Source organism: Lampris incognitus, chromosome 17 (genome assembly GCF_029633865.1).
Source record: "Lampris incognitus isolate fLamInc1 chromosome 17, fLamInc1.hap2, whole genome shotgun sequence".
Classification (NCBI taxonomy): domain Eukaryota; kingdom Metazoa; phylum Chordata; class Actinopteri; order Lampriformes; family Lampridae; genus Lampris; species Lampris incognitus.
In genome coordinates, this window is record NC_079227.1 from 29,678,729 (window position 1) to 29,702,069 (window position 23,341).

The 23,341-nt window shown below is 48.2% G+C and overlaps 1 protein-coding gene across 1 annotated transcript in view; it reads right to left on the reverse strand.

Moving 5' to 3' along the window:
- Positions 1–23,341, reverse strand: part of cacna1g (calcium channel, voltage-dependent, T type, alpha 1G subunit) — a 181,439-nt gene that overhangs the window by 134,034 nt on the left and 24,064 nt on the right. Inside the window, exons 3-6 of the mRNA XM_056297388.1 lie at positions 14,199–14,234; positions 10,403–10,428; positions 8,692–8,697; positions 3,296–3,321 (exon numbers count right to left, since the gene is read on the reverse strand). Coding sequence (XP_056153363.1) covers positions 3,296–3,321; positions 8,692–8,697; positions 10,403–10,428; positions 14,199–14,234 — 94 coding nt within the window. The remainder of the gene's footprint in view (positions 1–3,295; positions 3,322–8,691; positions 8,698–10,402; positions 10,429–14,198; positions 14,235–23,341) is intronic.

Here is a 23,341-nt window from a genome sequence, read left to right on the forward strand (position 1 = left end):
TGCTTACAAGACATTAGCCAAATTCATGATTCGGGGGAGGGAGACAAACATGGCGCCCTCTAGTGGTCTTTTCTGGTGTGACTAAGGGTTAATGAGGGGCACCTGGCCTGTTAGCAACTGACATTGTGGGATTGATAGTGGACAGCCTTGAAAACACTGCCGGGGCTGTGTGAAGCGTCATTAGCCATGGTGCTAACAGCGCCACGCAACTTAACATTGGTGTCAGTGGTGTCAGAACCACATTAGAGCGGTATTAGCTAGTGTAGCGGCTGCTGAGAGTTCCTAAAAACATATGAGAGAGGGCCAGCTGGGATATGCTAATTAGCCAGTTAGGCTAGCAACCAGACTTAATGGATGCTGAGTAAATATCAGTGGTTGGCTAATAGCTATTAATGTCCTACAAGAAACCCAGATAACTGTAGCATTACACAATTGTTTGTTTTCGTGTGTGTGTGTGTGTGCTTGCGCGCGCGCGCGTGGCGTGGTTTTTGTACGGTCAGGGTCCAGCAGTAGTACACAAAGAGTGAGTTTCTAAAAAACAGAACTGTCTGGAAATAATGAGTCCATAAAAAAGCTGGTAAACAGATGCTGCCTTAGAATCAGCAGCAGTTCAAGTCCCACAACTGAACTAAAGACACGGAATGAACTGACGATGAAAGGCACAGGTCTAACATTTGATCTCAAATACCTGTAATTGAGCAGTCCTGTTTGAAATCAGGTTTGAGGACTAGGCATTCTGAAATATACAAATAACCGAATAAACAAACAAACAAACAAACAAACAAATAAAGAAAGGAAAGAAATAAAATCTCACACGGTCCTTAATTGTTGTGCCAGCGGCAAACGGGCTACCTGTGTTAAGTTGTTTTGGATTAGCATCATTAACACAGCTAGCTCACATAATGGGGATCATACAACAGAGGACACCAGTGCAGCTGCTGCTGAGCGATCCATCTGTGAATAAGACCAGAAAACCACTTTGTTTACCCGGTTGTTGGACTCAGGAAAAAAACAAAAGGGGGAGATAAACAACAAAAACAAGGCAAGGTAGAACAGAGGGTATGACCCATCAGCCAGTCAGCCCTCTTAGCTCAACGCTGCACAGCTTCCATTAAGATTAGTCTGACCCGTCACTCACGAGTGAAAGTGGTGGTCACCCCACTTTGGGGTTAAAATGTTGACTTTTTGGGGGGGGGGGGCTTTTTCTCCCCAATTGTACTTGGCCAATAATTACCCCACTCTTCCAGGCTGTCCTAGTCGCTGCTCCACCCCCCTCTGCCGATCCAGAGAGGGCTGCAGACTACCACATGCCTCCTCCGATACATGTAGAGTCGCCAGCCGCTTTTTTTCACCTGACAGTGAGGAGTTTCGCCAGGGGGGACATAGCGCGTAAGAGGATCACACTATTCCCCCCCTGTTCGCCCTCCCAACCGAACAGGAACCCAGACCGACCAGAGGAGGTGCTAGTGCGGCGATCAGGATACATACCCACATCCAGCTTCCCCACCCGCAGACACGGCCAATTGTGTCTGTAGGGACACCCGACCAAGCCGGAGGTAACACGTGGATTTGAACGGCAATCCCCCAGTTGGTAGGCAACAGAATAGACTGCGATGCCACCCGGATGCACAATGTTGACATTTTTTTAACACTGCTGAGTACCTTTTCACATGGCAGATGACTCATGGATGAGACTAGCTAAAGCTAGGGACAAAAACACAACAGGATGAACAACACTGGCACTGGTGATGTGTTGTAGCAGCTGTGTCGCTCTGTTCATGACATGATTACATTCATGCACGCCTGCTCCATAGCCATGCACGGCACTGTACAACTGTATTTATGTATTGTCTGGGTCTGTTGTCAGTGGTACAACGGGGCTGATCAACTAAGCCTGCTCCTGCTCCCACAAGATGACAAAAGTGTGTCACTGAGCTTCAACAAACACACAAAACATGCACACACACATATGTAGAAAAGATGTATGCAGACACAAAAGAGACAAAAGTCACACACACACACACACACACACACACACACACACATACGCATGCACATGTAATATAGAACCTCAGTGTGTGTGTGTGTGTGTGTGTGTCTGCATGCACTTGCGTGTATGCACACAGAAGTGTGTCTGCAAAAATCAGTTGCAAATTTATAATGAAACGCACACTCATGCAGTAACTCAGAAACATGTGTATGTGCACATGTGGATACAACAAAACAATATCGCAACTTTTCTCACTGACACCAAATGATTAAACACAACCATTGCCCCCCCCCCCCAAAAAAAAGAGAAATGTAAAGACGTAACACAGGTGGACACACACACACACACACACACACAGCGTTTGTTAATGCTCTTGTCTTTTGGGAGAGATGGCACAATAATGGGAGTACTAAATGGAGAAAACGTCCTTGTCTCATACAAGCTCTCTCACACCAAGTCCTTACAAACCCAACATGCACCTCTCTCACACACACACACACACACACACACACACACACACACAGCCACCTGTCTCCTCTCCATCACCACATTACACCACCTGCCTTATTACACTACCCACCCAGCTATATGAGGTGATGTGCAGTATGGAGGTGTACCTGTTTTTATTGTGTACTGTGGAAACAACATTTCCTTAAGTAGGATGATCTATCTATCTGTCGAACCATTTATCTATCCATCTGTCCATCTATCCATCTATATCTATCTATCTATCTATCTATCTATCTATCTATCTATCTATCTATCTATCTATCATCCAACTATTTATCTATCTATCCATCCATCCATCCATCCTTCCTTCCATCTATCCATCTACACTACCGTTCAAAGTTTGGGATCACCCAAACAATTTTGTGTTTTCCATGAAAAGTCACACTTATTCACCACCATATGTTGTGAAATGAATAGAAAATAGAGTCAAGACATTGACAAGGTTAGAAATAATGATTTGTATTTGAAATAAGATTTTTTTTACATCAAACTTTGCTTTCGTCAAAGAATCCTCCATTTGCAGCAATTACAGCATTGCAGACCTTTGGCATTCTAGCTGTTAATTTGTTGAGGTAATCTGGAGAAATTGCACCCCACGCTTCCAGAAGCAGCTCCCACAAGTTGGATTGGTTGGATGGGCACTTCTTTGAGCAGATTGAGTTTCTGGAGCATCACATTTGTGGGGTCAATTAAACGCTCAAATGGCCAGAAAAGATAACTTTCATCTGAAACTCGACAGTCTATTCTTGTTCTTAGAAATGAAGGCTATTCCATGCGAGAAATTGCTAAGAAATTGAAGATTCCTACACCGGTGTGTACTACTCCCCTTCAGAGGACAGCACAAACAGGCTCTAACCAGAGTAGAAAAAGAAGTGGAGGCCGCGTTGCACAACTGAGCAAGAGATAAGTACATTAGAGTCTCTAGTTTGAGAAACAGACGCCTCACAGGTCCCCAACTGGCATCTTCATTAAATAGTACCTGTTAGAGCCTGTTTGTGCTGTCCTCTGAAGGGAGTAGTACACACCGGTGTAGGAAATCTTCAATTTCTTAGCAATTTCTCGCATGGAATAGCCTTCATTTCTAAGAACAAGAATAGACTGTCGAGTTTCAGATGAAAGTTCTCTTTTCTGGCCATTTTGAGCGTTTAATTGACCCCACAAATGTGATGCTCCAGAAACTCAATCTGCTCAAAGAAGTGCCCATCCAACCAATCCAACTTGTGGGAGCTGCTTCTGGAAGCGTGGGGTGCAATTTCTCCAGATTACCTCAACAAATTAACAGCTAGAATGCCAAAGGTCTGCAATGCTGTAATTGCTGCAAATGGAGGATTCTTTGACGAAAGCAAAGTTTGATGTAAAAAAAATCTTATTTCAAATACAAATCATTATTTCTAACCTTGTCAATGTCTTGACTCTATTTTCTATTCATTTCACAACATATGGTGGTGAATAAGTGTGACTTTTCATGGAAAACACAAAATTGTTTGGGTGATCCCAAACTTTGAACGGTAGTGTATGTCTATCCATCTATCTATCCACCCATCTATCCATCTATCTATTTATCTGTCTGTCTGTCTGTCTCGTATCTATCTATCTATCTATCTATCTATCTATCTATCTATCTATCTATCTATCTATCTATCTATCTATCTATCTATCTATCTATCTATCTATCTATCTATCTATCTATCTATCTATCTATCTATCCATCTATCATCTAGCCATCTATCTATCTATCATCCATCCAGCCATCCATCCATCTGTCTATCCATCATATATCTATCCATCATATATCTATCTATCTATCTATTTATCTATCATCTATCCATCCATCTATGTCTATCCATCCATCTACCTATTTATCTGTCTGTATCTATCTAGTATCTATCCATCCATCCATCATCTATCTATTTATCTGTCTGTCCATCTGTCTGTATCTATCTATCCATCCATCCATCCACCATCTATAAGAAGATCTAGAGGCTCCAGATGGTAGTCTAGATCATGTTGGTCCACATTATGAGAACAGGAAATGGAGCAGTGTGGGTGCATAATGCCATGAACTGCTGCATTTCATCCTGACTGCCATAACGTGTGTGAGGGAATATCTGGGAATGGTTATGTGGAAACATCAGGTACAAAGGACTGAGGATGTACTTTAAGAGGATGAAACGTGCTTAGAAACTTAACTCTGTGCCGCTGGCTCAACCAGCATTTGTTTCCACACCGTACAGCCAGATTTCGAAAATCCACCTTGCACAAGGTGAATCCTAATTACCAGAGGATTCCCATAAAGCTTTAGGATTTACCGTCAGGCTTGTCGGAAACTCTGACTAAAATGCTAAAACGCGAGCGCCGCGTGCAAAGCGGCGAGGGCGGCTGCTCAGAAACCGTCACTTTGCTTGTGTTTGTTTCGAAAACAGCAAAGAGCCGTTGGAGGTTGGCTGCTGGGGAAACAAAACCTCCCTGTCACACGCAGACGCTCCTCTTTCAGCCGCGCTCCCCAGGTGAGCCTCCTCAGCAGCGAACCGTCACGTCTCGTGACTGCGTGTGTGCGGTTTATTGAACTGGTGAGGAGATCCCGGGGCAGAAGAATACTCGTCCGGCGTCCCCGTTCATCACAGAGAGATAAAAGATAATAGCTCTCGCTCGTGGGGAGAACTGCCCTGGGTCTGGACGCTGCCTTCCGAGCTGTGGCCGTCCTTGTACGGCTGGACGCCATGACGTGGCCTCCTACATCACAGACAGACCACTGAACAACAGCTATGTGTGTGGGCCACCGAAACAGCGGCATCATCTCTGAATGCCGCAGGCACTAAGGCGCTTTTATGGTCAAAGAGATGCACACACACACACACACACACACACACACACACACACACACACACACACACACACACACACACTTATGTACATATCCAGTAGATATACTCACACACATATTCTTAATTTGCAATGAATAAAAAATAATCAGTCATTTTCACTTGTCTATGAATGTAAAGGGTTCTGGTTAACATGTAGTTGTGTACTTACATAATAAGTGTTGTGATGCCAGACTGATCTACTGCTGCACTGCACACCATATGGACATATGTTGTGATTCTGTACACAACATGTGATATTTTGACAGCATCCATCCAGCCATCCGTTATCAAATCGCTTATCCCAACCGGGGTCGCGGGGATGCTGAAGCCTATCCCCGGGGAGACACCCTGGACAGGGCCGCCAATCCATCACAGGGCCGACACACACACACACATTCACACCGGGGGGCAATTTAGTACGGCCGATTCACCTGACCTACATGTCTTTGGACTGTGGGAGGAAACCGGAGCAACCGGAGGAAACCAGTGAGAACATGCAAACTCCACACAGAGGACAACCCGGGAAGACCCCTCAAGCTTGGACTACCCCGGGGCTCAAACCCAGGACCCTCTTGCTGTGAGGCAACCGCGCTAACCACCGCACACCGTGCCACCATTTTGACAACAGCAGACTTTAGTTATAACAACACTAGTGTGCTGCTGTGATGGCTGAGGTTCATTTTATTGTCCCTGTACATTTGATATCAGTGTGTCGCTATTTTTCTTGTTTATTTTCTGCACACACACACACACACACACACACACACACACACGCACACGCACACGCACACGCACACACACACACACAGCTGGTCCTCCGCTTGGACAGAGGAGAACTTATTTTCCCAAATGAAAGACAGAAAACAGATAGAATATTACAAACAAATACAATTTCTGCCCTCTAACAGTTTTTAATCCATTGTGAGCCACAACAGACTGGCGATGAACCCCAGCGACCCTCCTCTTCCTCAAATTGTCGCTTTCTATCTCTGTCCCCATTCCTCCCTCTCTCCCTCCCTTTCAGCACCTGTCTCTTTCTGTCCACCCCTCACTGCATCATCTTCCTCCATGGAAGTTCTCCTGGTTATCGAGCCAGTGATTGTCTCTCGTTTCCATTCATCTTTCATCCCACCATACTCCACCTGGGACCGGTTGCCCGCTCCTCCATAGATCCCGAACTGCTGATCAGCCAATGAAATCTCCTCCAACCAGTTAAACTGTCTAACTGAAGTGAACAAGCCATCCATCCATTATCCAAACCACTTATCCTGCTCTCAGGGTCGCGGGATGCTGGAGCCTATCCCAGCAGTCACTGGGCAGCAGGTTGGGAGACACCCCCTGGACAGGCCGCCAGTCCATCACAGGGCCAACACACACACACACACACACACACACACACACACACACACACACACACACACGCACACACACACACACACGCACACACCCAGGGACAATTTAGTATGACCGATTCACCTGAAACTACATGTCGCTGGACTTTGGGAGGAAACCGGAGCCCCCGGAGGAAACCCATGCAGACACGGGGAGAACATGCAAACTCCACACAGAGGACGACCCGGGACGACCCCCAAGCTTGGACTACCCCGGGGCTCGAACCCAGGACCTTGTGCCGCCCATGTGACACAAATGTGCATTGAGGCACTTCGAAGGCATTCATCCCAGTGCGAAAGTCAGATAGCCAAGTCAAAGGGTCGATACCCAGGGCTACTGTGAGTCACTGTGTTTTCCTGTGTATCTGCAGAGAGCATCTGTGCTTACACGGTGAAAGGAAAGATGATTGTCATAACAGAAGTAATTAGAAACAGTCGCCCGTTTTTTCCCCTGAAAGCCACGGGCAGTGTGGCACACAGAAAACACACAACTACTTACACACAAACACACATCTAGAGGACCCATGCATACACACGGGTTGATCCTTATGTCAGTATATCGTCACCTTATCTCAACTTCACTCCAGCCCAAGGGGATGGCGAAACCCTCCACATGAGACTCACGCAGTACCTACTCACAAACTGTGAAAAATGTTGCGAGTGCGTGTACTCACAAATTGGGAAAAGTTTCCCTTGGTCAAATTTTCCTTTAACTAAACCACCACTGCCCTGCAAAACCAAAGTGCAGTCATTTAAACCCTGGAAACATGGCCTCATGTTCTGGTTTCCCCGTCCCACCGTGTGTACATCACGCAGTAGCACAAGGGGGTATAACTTTTGTTGATACTAACATTAAACCCCGGTAAGGAGGCTTTTGGGGGGGGGTGTAGTTAGCCTAATGGCGTTCGCCTTCGTAAGGCAGAATCAATGGGATCGGCACGTCCCCGTATATCTCTTCCTGTCTTGTTTCTTGGCGAGACAGGAAGAGATAGATGTAGATTAAAGGTGAAATCTTGCCAGATTTTGAAATTCAGACACACACACACACACACACACACACACACACACACACACACACACACACACACACCACCGCCCCCGACCAATTTATCTGGTGCACTCAACTTCAAAATCATCCGGTTTACCTAAAAACCCCAAAACGTGGAACCCCCGGCTGGTCAGAGGAGAGCAGTAACAAGTGTCTCCGTACGCCGCCTCGCTTCCATTTGGCGAGGCGGTGTTCCCGTTTTTTCCCCCGGCACCAACCGAGGATGTCAGGAGAGACTGTCGACATGAAGACAGCGTAATCAGATCTCAGCACGCGCTTGCTTCACAGACACGCTCATGGAACCTATTGTGTGTGTGCGCGCATGTAGTAAGTGTGTACTAGTATTTCACGGGAAGAAGGCGCACGGAGCAGCGTCGGAGCTTCTTGGGGAGCAAAGTGATAGCTCTCTCTGTCTTTTCGCCACACGTTTCTCTGCTAACCCGCCGCTTCTTACGGTCTTTCTCTCGCACACATAGAAACTGTAAAATTTGCAGGCGCTGCATTTCAGCCTGCACCAAAAAACGTAAAAAAAAATGCTTTTTGCACACACGCACACACACGCGCGGATTTTAACAAAGTACACAGCACACATAACGCGTGAACGCAACACACACACACACACACACACACACACACACACACTGCCCAACTGCATCTGGTTTGTGTTACCACGTCGACGGTGGGGAAGTACATTGGCGCCCTGCTCTCATTGGTCCTTTGCTGCCGGCACTGGTTTTAATTGGTCGTCTTAGTGCCAGACCCTCAAGCCCATGCATACACATACACAGCCACACACACACACACACACACACACACACACACACACACACATATAGAGAGACACAACACAAATAGATGAATGCACATAACACAGATCCACACACAAACCAATCCCTAGCTGGGGGCTGCGAAGGGGAATATTCTGGAAGAAGGATGAACAGCAGCCAAAGTTTCAAAGTTGAGCTAAATTGGGGCCATTTTCTCCCGTTTTCCCCTCTCTTACATAGACACAGGCATCCCACTGAATATTCAACACAGTTGCACTATTAATACTCCAACGTGTGTGTGTGTGTGTGTGAGAGAGAGAGAGAGAGAGAGAGAGAGAGAGAGAGAGAGAGAGAGAGAGAGAGAGAGAGAGAGAGAGAGAGAGAGAGAGAGAGAGAGAGAGAGAGAGAGAAAGCGAGAGAGAGAGAGAGAGAGAGAGAGAGAGAGAGAGAGAGAGAGAGAGAGAGAGAGAGAGAGAGAGAGAGAGAGAGACAGGGCCAGAGAGAGAGAGAGGCAGCGAGAGAGAGTGAGAGCAAGAGACATACACAGAGAGAGAAGAAAGAGGGTGAGAGACATACACAGAGAGAAGGCGAGACAGACACAGAGAAGAGAGAGAGGGCAAGAACCATACACAGAGAGAGAGAGAGAGGGAGAGAGAGCGAGCGAGCGAGGGGGGGAGGTCAAGGAGGAAGGGGGCTGCAGGAGTGATTGGACCACATGGCGGAAGGATAAAGCAAAAAAGAAATGAATGGCCCGATATTTTCTGCTGTGAGAGAACTAAGACAGAGTGTGTCACAGGTTACTCCGTGGAGTACACACACACACACACACACACGCACACGCACACATACACACACGCACACACCCATGCACGCACACTGGGGTCTCCCTGAGTCAGAGCCATGGCGAGGCTTCCCATCTGGTCTGGGATGTTGTGATGGGATACACACAGCTGGAGACCACATGGAGAATGTCTACGTAGGAATTAAGGTCAGGGCTAAAATAAAATCACCTCTTCTTCTAATACGCCTTGCAGACATCCAGCATGGCTGACGAGGAGCGCCTCGCATCCGCTCAGCGCTCATCCCGAATGATCTCTCATGGTACCTCCTCAGGAGGTCTGGTGCAGCACCTTCTGACACCTCCTCACACACCTTTATCTCAATCAACCACAACAAATCTTACCAAAAAAAAACCCCGATTAGCCCCTTAACCGGGACATATAAAGGCTATGTGTCTCCCGTATCAAGACTGGTACTAGACGCCATTTCTCAGCAGCGCAGCGTTGCAGCCCCGAGTCCAGGCACGCCGACTGAAAAGTCTCCTCTGCGGACCACTAAATAGCGTCATATAAAACTGCAGCAGCCATATTTCTCTGGGAACCGTCCGTTCTAGGACCAATCAATATCCCAGATCTGGTCCGTGGCCAAGCGGGGCTCGGTCCTCCGGCGGTATCCGTCAGAGCGTGACACAGATATCGGTCCTGCGACGTACGTCTCTATCGCCTCTTTGTTTTCCCTCTCGCTCGTGGAGATGCGGGTAACGGTATGAAATCGGGGAACCCGGGAAGCAACATGAGAAGGATTATAACGGGGGGTGGGGGGGAGGGAGGGCGAAAGAGCAAGAGTGACAGAATTGGGAGAGAAGTTGTGTGCCAGATATGTACACTGCTTTGTGCATCTGTGTTTTTTCAGCACCGCGCGTGCGCCTCTGTGTGTGTGTGTGTGTGTGTGTGTGTGTGTGTGTGTGTGTGTGTGTGTGTGTGTGTGTGCGCGCTCCCCCATGGTTAGCTTCCGGTTTATAGAGCCATCTGTCTGTTATCCTCCGTTATGACACATCATCACAGGGATGGCCCAGATACTTGGCGATTGGCCAGGGAAATTCCTCATGGGATCAGGCAAAGTCCAGAAATAATAACAGCTGTTTTCCTCGTGTTCGTTTGCGCTGATCAGCTAGGTTAATAAAACATCTCTGTGGCGGGCTGGGAGGGAGGGAGGGAGGCGGGCGGGCAGGCGAGCACGCAGGAAACCATCGCAGGCGCAACAGAAAGGAATTAGAGACGATCCGCAGAGACGCGGGGGGAAGAAAACAGGCCCACAAAGAGCGACTGACCTCAGGGTGGGGAGGAAAGACGGAGAGAAATGTGGCGGAGGGAGGGAGCGCGAGAGTGAGAGACAGAGAGCAACAAACAGAGAGAGAGAGAGAGAGCCTTTGAAGTGTCAGGCTGCAGGGTTGGCTACTGGTGGCAGTTTTCTAATGAGGGCTATGAAGGGCCACTGCGTGTGGCGTGTGTGTGTGTGTGTGTGTGTGTGTGTGTGTGTGTGTGTGTGTGTGTGTGTGTGTGTGTGTGTGAGTGTGTGTATTGTGTGTTGTGAACTGGATAGACCGTAAGATGTGTGCGCTGTGCTCGACTCCCCATAAAGTTCAGCAGCCACAGGGCTTTGGAGGAAGGCCACAATATACCACAACATGCTGGTCCCAATCCTGGCTCAAGCCTGGTAGTGAGACACACACACACACACACACATACACACACATAAATCAGCGCACATGAGCAATCCCACAGAAAAACATGCATGCATGCAATGCTGAGATCATCTATAGAACCACAAATATGAGTAATCAGACTATAGGAAAGGAACATATTAATACTGAAACACACATGCACACACACACTCACGGAAAGGCACACAAACTCACACTCACACGGAGAAGCCACAAACCTGGCAAGTTACAACAACTTTATCACACAGTCAAAACCATCATCCATCCATCCATTATCTAAGCCGCTTATCCCAACCAGGGTCGCGGGGATGCTGGAGCCTATCCCAGCAGTCACTGGGCGGCAGGCGGGGAGACACCCGATACAGGCCGCCAGCCCATCACAGGGCCGACACGCACACATACATACACATATACACACACACACACATTCACACCTAGGGAAAATTTAGTAAGTCCGATTCACCTGACCTACATGTCTTTGGACTGTGGGAGGAAACCCACGCAGACACGGGGAGAACATACAAACTCCAAACAGAGGACGACCCGGGACGACCCCCAAGGTTGAACCCAGGACCTTTCTTGCTGTATGAGGCGACCGCGCTAACCACTGCGCCACTGTGCCACCCCCAAAACCATCACACTAATAAAAAAAAAATCCCAACACCTAGTCAATAAGGACAACGTGCACGATGGGTAGAGGTCTAACTCGGAACAGCAGGTAAACATCGCATCAGCTAGAGCAGAAGAAGAACGGCTACCGGAACTGAACAACAACAGAAACGTAGTGTAGGGGCTTATTCCACCCCTGACTACGGCACCGGGGAAGACCGAGCGTTAGCGCTGCTAAACCCATGAATGAACACTGTTCAACTGTCTCCATCTTCTTCACCGTGGTGCGTCCGCTGGGTTAATTGTGTGTAAGTGAGCATGACCACTGCGTGCCTCCGCCTCTGGCAGTGTGAACCGTCGTGGGTCAGCGCACAAGCCCGACTAGTGTTGCCGGCACATTATCTTCCGGTTGTTCATGCTCGGTACATAAAGACGGAGCTCGAGCTCCGCACACACACGCAGGCGGTGAGAAAGATGGCCGTGTCTGCAGAATGTGCCGGAGGCGGTAGCCGCATTAACAGACGCTCACGCGTGCACATCAATACACACCACACACACACACAGGCGAGGTCTGTGTTTTAACAAGGACGCCGCCTTTGTTCAGTCAATATCTACCGCTATAGGCTACACAACGTAGCGTATCGCCACAACAACAGAACGCCTTGCTGTATTTGGCTGGGCGCGTGTTCCCCGTGTGTGAAACAACACAGCACGGCACCGCCGCACACGCTAAACACGCCACACCTGTATTTATATCTATGGCCGCCGCTCGCGGATATTTGCCAGATGTTTTGTCAGCGAGAGGTAGCGCGGTGGATTACAATACATTAGCACCAGGTCTGAGGCGGATCGGCTCTCATCTTCCACGGTATAAGAGCGCTAGGCAGGGGGCACGCCTGCTAGCACCCTATGCTAATAGCATCCAACAGTTTGAGAAGCGCCGGTGAGCTGCGTCTTGTTTGGATGCCCTTGCATAAGATTGCCCACCTGCAGCGGAGAAGCTTAGGATGATCCACGAGGTCTCGGTGCTTTAGTTCGGATTTACTTTTTTTTTTTTTTTTTTGCAAAGACAGCCGGGAGCCTTACTCCACAGTCGAGTTAGGTCTGAAACACACGTGTGCTCTCGCATTACCCCCCCCTCCATGCACACACACACAGACACACACACACACCACCACTGGCTGCAGATTACACCGCTACCCCCCACACAGCGGTGCGGAGTCACTAATAAACGCCGCCGCACGGTAAACAACAGCGATAACCGGCTCATCCACTGACTCAAAATGGAGGAAATGATTTGTGAAACGAGGAGGGGGAGAGAGCAGAAGGGAGGAGATGGACTACTACCATCCCCCGGAGGTGCTGTTTGGTGGAAGTCTCGTGGACCCCCGGGGAAATAAAGATAATTGAGATGATTTGCACCAACACAACGTTCTCCTCCTCCTCCTTTCCTGAGCTCCCTTCGCACTACATCACGTTTCCTAAGTCTCGCCTCCCCCTAAGCAGTATTTTTTGGGGAGACGCTGTGACAGGTGAGGTATTGACCTCAACAATAAAAGCTCAATTCTCTACCTCCTGCTTTTGTGTGTCTACATGCCTGCATGGGGGTATATGAATGTGGTTGTGTTGATGTCACGGGGTGTGTGTGTGTGTGTGTGTGTGTGTGTGTGTGTGTGTGTGTGTGTGTGTGTGTGTGTGTGTGTGTGTGTGTGTGTGTGTGTGTGTGTGTGTGTGTGTGTTCTAGCTCTAAGCGTAGCAGGTCTACACCGCACCCCTGATCCCACTTTACTGCCATCACCATTACCACATCACCATATGTGAATACACATAATGGGGGGGGGGGGTAAATATGATGTTTGCTGCTGCCATTATGCACCGAGGAAACAGGCAGCAGCATAAAAATGTCAATCAGTCGTGGTGAGAAAGCAACTTTGTGACCCATTTATGAGCTTGTGTCAATCTGGTCTTAACCTGAACACGGTAGCAAGCCCTCAAGCAGTTCTAAATACTACCTATACTTGATTTACATCACATGTGCAGACACTCAGATTCAGTTCAACATATTTTTTGGCCTTTTTTCCCCCCTTTTTCTCCCCAATCTTCCGAGCCGTCCCGGTCGCTGCTCCACCCCCTCTGCCGATCTCCACCCCCTCTGCCTCCTCCGAAACATGTGGCGTCGCCAGCCGCTTCTTTTCACCTGACAGTGAGGAGTTTCACCAGGGGGACGTAGCAAGTGGGAGGATCACGCTATTCCCCACAGCCCCCCCCCCCCAAACAGGCGCCCCGACCGGAGGAGGCGCTAGTGCAGCGACCAGGACACATACCCGCATCCGGCTTCCCACCCGCAGACACGGCCAACTGTGTCTGTCAGTTTTAAATACTGAAACACCAACGCAAACCATTCATGAAATGCTCTGTTCTGGAGAAAACACCCGACATACCCATGATGCACTGTGGCTCCCGGTTTCCTCCTTCACATTTCTGTGTTGTGATGGACAAAAAAAATTTCTTTAGACTATCAATTCCAATAAAACAACAAGCTTACTCGCTGTCTTTTGACGGTTAGCGAGGCTTGAACTTCAGTTTGGTTTTATTTTAAGATGGTGTTTTTATAACGGTTCTGCTTTATCAGAGCCCCTGCTTGGCACCGTTTCTTCCCCCCCACTCATAGCATGCACACAAATACACACAACATACATAAATACACCACCAACCCGCTGGTACCCCGCCCACACGCCGCATTGCCTTATTCACTGTGCTGCTTTGGGCTCTTAAGTAGTTCTGGACGGATATTTACATGTAAGTAAAATGGAAGCCTGCAAGTGGGAGTCTTGAGCTGGGCCTCGGAGCCTCAGACTGTACAGACGGAAGCAACCCACACACACACACACACACACACACACACAGAGACAAGCATCAAGGTTTGAACTCCTGCAGGCTTCAGGCAAGCCGGTGAAAGTCCACATGCTGAGACTACAACGTTAAGCGGGAAGAAGAATGATGGAGGAAAAAGGGGCTACGGCTACGAAACAGCTTCGTTGCTTGTCCTGCCTCCAAAACGCACGGGCTCTGTTTTCCAAAACCTGATGGATCTGTGCGTCTGTGCGTCTGTGTGTGTGTGTGTGTGTCTGCGTCTGACTAGCCATCTCGCATAAACACATCCAGCCAGGCGGCAGTCGACGCTAGCGCAAACAAAGCAACTCTTTGTGTCTGGTTTCTCAATCAGCAGGCCTCATGTCATCCTAGTGGAGCCCCAAGGGCTCCATTCTCCTTCAGCCAGACTAACAGGATACGCTACACATGTAGCATGCTAATAAATCACTGCATTTTCATTGAACTACAACGCAATAACAAAAACAGGAAGAAGGTAACAAAAAAACCCAAAAAAAAAAGCAAGCAAGAACGCACAGGAAGAATAAAAAGAAAATGTAAGGAGAAAAAAAAGCAAATGAGAAGGGAAAAAAAGCAAGTAAGGAAAAAAGATCAGAGGGCAGTTCAGGTTTTCAGGTTTTTAAGTGCAGGGAAGGTTGTTTGAGTGAATACTGCTTGAGGATGAACAAGCCCGCAAACCCATCACTGGTTTCAATTGCTGAACCCTTTGGCCGTCTTTATGGGCGAGAATTTATTTTTTATTTAACCCCCCCCCCCCGACTTTTTCTCCCCAGTTGTACCCGGCCAATTACTCCACTCTTCCGAGCTGTCCCGGTTTACCTCTGCTGTTCCAGGGAGGGCTGCAGACTACCACGTGCCTCCTCCGATAAATGTGGAGTCGCCAGCCGCTTCTTTTCGCCTGACAATGAGAAGTTTTGCCAGGGGGACGTAGCGCGTGAGAGGACCACGCTATTCCCCCCAGTTCCCCCTCTCCCCCCAAACAGGCACCCCAACCGACCAGAGGAGGCGCTAGCGCAGCGACCAGGACACATACCCACAGCTGCCTTCCCACCCGCAGACACGGCCAATTGTGTCTGTAGGGATGCCCGACCAAGTCGGAGGTAACACGGGGATTTGAACCGGCGATTCCTGTGTTGGTAGGCAACAGAACAGTCCGCCAGGCTACCCAGGCGGTCGAATGTGAAGTACTTTAAGATGAGGGGAAAAGTGTCCAAAAGGACATCAGGTTGCCATATCATGATGGAATTTGCTGTTGTGCCCCCGCTACACTCAAATGAATCATGCTACAGGGATCATGAATCAGCTGGTATGCAACGGTTTACATACAGGAATGGGATTGGGTAGGTATTCATATGTGTTTGTATGTAAATGTGAAACAAGAAATGTACAAATAACCTGAGAAATTTAAAGATTTCAGATGATGTGTGCCTTCTGTAAATCTACTACTACGACTACTAATACTACTACTACTACTACTTTTGGCTACTCCCGTTAGGGGGCGCCACAGCGGGTCATCCGTTTCCATCTCTTCCTGTCCTCTGCATCTTCCTCTGTCACACCAGCCACCTGCATGTCCTCCCTCACCACATCCATAAACCTCCTCTTTGGCCTTCCTCTTCTCCTCTTCCCTGGCAGCTCCATATTCATCCTTCTCCCAGTATACCCAGCATCTCTCCTCCAAACATGTCCAAACCATCTCAATCTTGCTTCTCTTGCTTTGTCTCCAAACCGTCCAACTTGAGCTGTCCCTCTAATATACTCGTTCCTAATCCTGTCCTTCCTCGTCACTCCCAATGAAAATCTTCAACTCTGCCACCTCCAGTTCCGCCTCCTGTCTTTTCATCAGTGCCACCGTCTCCAAACCATACAACATAGTTGGCCTCACTACCATCTTGTAATACTTCCCTTTAACTCTTGCTGGTACCCTTCTGTCGCAAATCACTCCTGACACTCTTCTCCACCCACTCCACCCTGCCTGCACTCTCTTCTTCACCTCTGTAAATATCTGTTCATATCTAGATTATGATGATAATTAAAGAATTATTACAAACATCGTGCCCTGTCATGGACTGGCGGTCTGTCCAGAGTGTCTCCCCGCCTGCCGCCCAGTGACTGCTGGGATAGGCTCCAGCATCCCCCGCAACCCCATCTGGGATAAGCGGCTTGGATAATGGATGGATGGAAAGTGCAGTGAATGCACACAGACAGAGCGGTGAAGCTGAATGCACAGCGATGCTGCAGAGGGACAGGACGTGGGAACACCTCAGATGTAAATGTACAGGGACAGACTGGTGGAGGTAACTGCTGGAAGACACTGCGAGTGTATAAATACAGTACAGCGCGGGCAAAAGCATAAGCTCTAGTGTAATGAATGCAGGAAAGTAGTGCAGTGATTTTTACACTTGACGGTGTCTTACTTTCTTGGGGAAAATGCAGCTGCTAGCACTTCTCTGACAGGTGAAGCAATTGATGCTCCCTCTCTGTTTCAACCTCGTTTTTCAATTCATTACTTTTTTTTTTTTGTTTAACCTCGCCCTTCCCTCCCATCTCTCCCTTGCTCCCTTCCTTGTTCTAGCTCTTTTTGTCAAAATATGACTTGTAGAAGTGTCACCTTGCAGCTTTTTGGGGAAGCGGGAATTAGAGATGAAGAGAGATTTTTTCTTTTATTATTCGGGAAGTGGCTGTGTTGCGGTTTCAACTTCTCTACAGCTGAGTCACCGACATCCCTAAAAAAAAAAAAAAAAGGCGCCCTCATCTTTTTGGATAATGTATGCTGAAAACCGAAAATAACCAGCTGTGTCACAGCGTTGCTCTGGGTGTGATTTATAGAAAAAGTCCTCCGCTCCATCACAGCCGTACTGAAAAACCAGTGTAACTTATTGTTCCTCTACATTTCTTACACAACGTAGTCGTGTTGCGCCCTCGTGCATCCCAGTGTGTTCATGTTCCTGTGGGCCTCCACACGGCTAGTGCACACACCTATACAGGTCTACGGGCATATGTATATAAATATCTGCCACCATGTCTGTGCATCTGCCTTTCTCTTTTTCATGCGCACAGGCTTCTTCCCACGCAGTATCTCTCTCTCTCTGTGTCTCTCTGTATCTCTCTCTCGCTCTCTCTTTCTCTGTATGTCTCTTGCCCTCTCTCTCTTCTCTGTGTGTATGTCTCTTGCCCTCTCTCTCTTCTCTGTGTATGTCTCTTGCCCTCTCTCTCTCCTCTCTCTCTACGTGTGCGTCTCTCTCTCTAGCTCTCTCTCCCTCTCGCTTTCTCTCTCTCTCCCTCTCTCTCCGTGTCAGTGTCAGAGGAGTCAGGGCAGATTTCAGTCTCCTACTGAGACCACAGCAGGGTCATGTAACGTGACTTACACCCTACAGCTTACCACTCGGTCTATGACCTGTCATCTGGCATATTCACATAGCACACATCCACCCCGGTGACCACGATGCAGCAGGTTAGTCGGTTAGGAAGGAGGTACTAGGTACTAGACCGCCAGCAGTGTTAGTCTGCAGATCACAGCCCTCTGAATGGCTAAGTGATGGGGATGAACATTTCTCAGTTCCTTGTCCAGCAACGAAAAGTGGATGGGTGAACAAAACAAACACAAAAGCATAACTTTTTTTTGTTTTGGATTTTGATATACTTTAATGATCCCCGTAGGGAAATCACACTGCATTTAACTCATCCTAGCTGTGTAGCTAGCAGCGGTGGGCAGCCACCGTGCAGCGCCCGGGGACCAACTCCGGTACTTCTTTCCGTTGCCTCGGTCAGGGGCACAGACAGGAGTATAAACCCTAACATACGTGTCTTTTTGATGGTGGGGGAAACCGGAGCACCCGGAGAAAACCCACCGCAGACACGGGGAGAACATGCAAACGCCACACACAGGACAACCTGGGATGACCCCCAAGGTTGGACAACCCCAGGGTTCAAACCCAGGACCTTCTTACTGTGAGGCGACAGCGCTAACCACTGTGGCACTGTGCCGTCCCCCTCATAAAAGCAATAAGGTATGAAAGGGTAGCAAAATAAGGAATAAATACACCTCATAAACAGTAAGCATAGAGAGGTGTCCTCTTTATGGTATAAACAATAATGAATCATTTCTACCGGAGAAAAAAAGGGATTCTGATTATGATATTGACAGATTTACAAAGTGGGCTCATGGGAAAAAATTCAGCACAGGACATGAAGGACACCCACTGTTGAATCATGCACATCCATCTGTGCCAATACTGACAGCCGGCCAACCCACAAGTAATCAACATATGAGTACGGTGTGTCCCATCTCAATGGCCTCTATGGGGGGTAAAAAATAATATCACATATAAGGTATTCTCTCCAGGTCAAATAAGCAATTTCCTTCAAGACATTCTGGGACACCTCCAACAAGGAGGAAGGGGGGAGGGGCACAATGCTTTCCATCACCCCACCCGAGGAGACTCGACTCGCTCTGACGTGGTGTGACATTGCTAATGGTCTCACTTTCCCCTGCCACACCTGGGCTTCACACACACACACACACACACACACACACACACACACATACACAGACACACACACACACACACACACACACACATCAACAGCTTAATAACGCCAGGCTTAACCGAAATAAAAAATGACCTCTTTCAGTCTCAAATCTCATTCAAACTGTCTGCAAAACCAGTCTCTCCCCCTCTCACATCCATGCATCGATACATAGGTACCGTTTTTTAAACGATTTTCTTTTTTTTCTTTTTTTTTTGCTGTGTGCAGTCTTGACGGGAGTCTACTAAAATACCTCCATACAAAACACCTCCATACACGATACCTCCATACAAGGGAGTGAATTGTTGTGGGGAGCAGATGAGTTAAACAGAGGCAAGTGCAGCTTCATCTGTTTCGGTTCCATGAGTGAGGCAAGTCCTTGACACACAAAAGATTAAAGCCCACTCTACAGCGATGAGCTATAGCTAATTAGCGCCATTGAAACCCAAGAGATTCATATGCATGCTAAAATATGCAGGGTGCTTCTGCATGCGAAGTGATGAGGCTCATGAAGATGAAGACGAGGAGGAGACAGAGGAGCGTGTGCGTGCGTGCATGTGTGTGTGTGTGTGTGTGTGTGTGTGTGTTAGAGAGAGAGAAAGAGAAAGAGAAAGAGATGGGGCAGAGAGACGGAATGAGTGAGAGAGAGCGATGGAATAAAGAGAGAGAGAGAGAATGGGAGAGCGAGCCTATTCGGCGCGTCTGCGCTCTGCCAATAAACACGAGTTTACAGGGACGGAGCATCCTCGCCAACCTGCAGCAGTCGAGTGTCTTTTGTTGAAAACAAAAGATTAATTAAAAACAGAATAATCCCTCAATTGGCGTCCCACGGCATTGCCTGCCACCCCGGCCCTTATGAAAAAAAAAACACCAGCTATTTATTTGTCTGCTTTCCCGTTCAACCTTGACTGTTAACAAAACCAAACAAATCTGAAACACGACGGTTTGCCTCTTATTGCTTCCATCCGCCGGTAATGAACTGCTAATGCAGGATGGGATCTGTTAATGGCAGGAGAACAACAGGTGATGTTACAGGCGTTACAGGACGTGGAGGAGAGGCACGGGGAGAGGACCCGGGCTGAAATCATACTGTAGAGAGCTACACCACCTGCTAATACGCAATATCTACTGTCTGTGGCTGTATCGTCTTACTGACAGACATGTCTGTTGTGCAGCCGGTTAAACTGACTCAAACAAATGAAAACAGCCTGCATAAGATGAACAACTAACAAAGACTGGACAGATGTTCAGGCCATGCAGATAAATTGTTCTGTACATAGTTTTGGCACGCCAGAGATGGGGACAATTTCTGGCACCCTTGACCGACCGGCGTTTCTTTTATCTGTGTCTGTACAGGGGCGGATTGTTTAGTTCTGGAAAACTAGTCACAGTTATAATTGGATTCTCGTCCATTTTGCTTGGGAAATAAACCCGAATAGCCTATTTGTCAAGGGGTGGATTTTTTCACAGCAGACTTCTTTTTCTGACATCTAATTGGTTGCCACTATGGGAATTTCTCACACGCTGAGGTCAAAGTTTACCGATTCCAAATTTGTCTTGCAGCGTTGCCGGCGTGCCCCACGCACACCAGTTTATCCCATCATGCTCTGAGCAAAGAGTTAGCCGCTTCTCACTCAAAGTGAATGATGGTGACAGTGCCAGATGGCCTCACCTCTTCCAATGTGACTTTAATGCTAGCTGGCACGCCAGCATTTATGGTAGTGTTCTGACAGCGTTTCCATTTGCGAGATGCCTTCCTATAGAGTTCAATTATGGTGAACTTTGACATGTGAATTCACACTGGCAATCAGTAGGAAAACTGCTTTGACTGTGTTGACCTCTGATGGGGCTAGGGAGAGTTGAAAGTGGAATGGGCCTTTATTTTAGCATTGCCACATCATCCAATTTTATACAGTTGTGTTCTTCTCTGCAGTCACTCAGAGTCGAGTGTAACTGTCCTCCCTCTAGGTCCCTCTGGGTCCTCAAGTGGGTGTAGAGGCTGATCCTGGAGCCGTATAATGGGAGAACGCCTGTGTGTGACAGCTTTTTATGTGGAGTGGCTGATGCGCCTGCAGCCACCACACGGTCCTTGGTAGGGGTTGGCCAGAGTCCAATGGCATGGAGAACCAAGACGATTGGTGACCAACCTCTGTTGCAGCCTTCATCCGCCTTCAGTGCCGTTGTGACCCGGAGACATCTTCCACCAGTTCCAACATTGAGGTCTTTGTTGGATCGCGCCTCACCTGGAACCTCCCCCCTTGACCTGTCTACCTTGGGTGACCCTACCAGCAGCCAAGCTCCTGGCGGCATAGCTCTTGAGATTATTGATAGATGCAAGCTTCTCCACCACGGCAAGGTGGCGATCCAGGAGAAGGGTGCTCTACTAGAATATAAATTCCATCCATCCATCAATTATCCAAGCCGCTTATCCTAATTAGGGTTGCAGAATCTAAATTGCTACACAAAAATATATTCGCCACAGTTTACAGCCAGTCGTGTGGCAGGAGTAATGGTATAACTGTTTCATTAATTTTATTGTGTACAGTGTTTTTAGTCACTAAGCTTCTAGTACTGAAAAGAGATGCAAGGGAGAAAAAAATCAATCAATTTCTGGCATGAATGTGGCCTTTTGGATACAGTCACACCGAACGCAATCAGCCAATCAACTAAGTGATTCTCCCTCCATTTGTTTTCCACATGGTGTAGTAATCTGCTACACAATGCACGCTGGGATTGCTTGGGAGGAGGAACAAATGCGCAGTACGGAGAGAGGGGTAGGGCAAAAGTTGAAAATCAGTTAACTTCGTGCAAATACACACAGTGTTTCCTACACGAGAACCAATAGATTCTGGTCAAACTCGACGAAGAGTGACGATCGATTTTCTTTTCCATAAGTCACGTTCCACTACTGCCGGGTCGGAGATAATCGTTTTCTCTAGTCGACACACCCAGCGGTCACCACTTTTGAGGAGCAGCTGTGACTCCATGCGAACACATCGCATTTGATGGGGCCATACTGTTAGACGAAGGTGGTGGAAGCAAGTGAACAAGAGACACAGAGAGTGAGAGAGACGGGGGGGGGGGGCGGTGGATATGCCACCGGCTGCCCCGTGAGTGTGATTTGATAGTGCCGGATGGAGCTGGTTATGGAGATTACACTGATGACGGGGACACGGAGGGTTAATAAGCGGGGCAGGCAGGCAGGCGGGGATGTGTCTCTCTGTCCTGCTCAGTCCCTCTGCTCTCTTTTCCATTCGTGCTATTAAGGGGCTACGAAGTATGAGTTGGCCCAATTCAAACATAGCGGTAAGGCAGGCCAGAAACAAAAGAAAAACTACTACTAGTACTAGAGTACACTAGCATACTAGTACTAGAGTACATAGATGTCCCCTGTTCAGTAATTACCACTGATACGTGTACATTGCTTGCCTTTTTTTTGTTGTTGTTGATCCCCCCCCCCACCCCATTTTCTCCCCAATTGTACCCATCCAATTACCCCACTCTTCCGAGCTGTCCCGGTCGCTGCTCCACCCTCTCTGCCGATGCGGGGAGGGCTGCAGGCTACCACATGCCTCCTCCGATACATGTGGAGTCACCAGCCGCTTCTTTTCACCTGACAGTGAGGAGTTTCGCCAGGGGGACATAGCACGTGGGAGGATCACGCTATCCCCCCCTCCCCCAAATAAGCACCCTGTTCGACCAGGGAAGGCGCTAGCGCGGCGACCAGGACACATACCCACATCCAACTTCCCACCCGCAGACATGGCCAATTGTGTCTGTTAGGACGCCCGACTAAGCCAGAGGTAACACGGGGATTCGAACCGACAATCCCCGTGTTGGTAGGCAATGGAATAGACCGCCATGCCACCCGGACGCCCCTACTGCTCACCATTTTGACTTTTACACAACTGCCATCAACAAACTAATGAACTGATAACAACCAGCTTTGATAACACTGTAATGTCAATAGGCATGTAGAATGAGGGCAGGTTGTGGCATCGAGCTGTCGGGCTGCAAGCTGCAAAAGCCTGGATGGCGCGTGCGTTTCCACAGCGGTCTAAACTAGCATCCGTTTCTCCAGGGGGAAATATTCAAGCAAAATTATGTTTGAGCATGTGTCACAGTTATTAAGATATTCTTGAGGGAAACGCAATCGTAAAACTATGACACAACTAAAAAGAAGTCCATTGTGAAAAGTTGCGAGGATTTTACTTGTCAACAGTTGTGTTTCATGTGG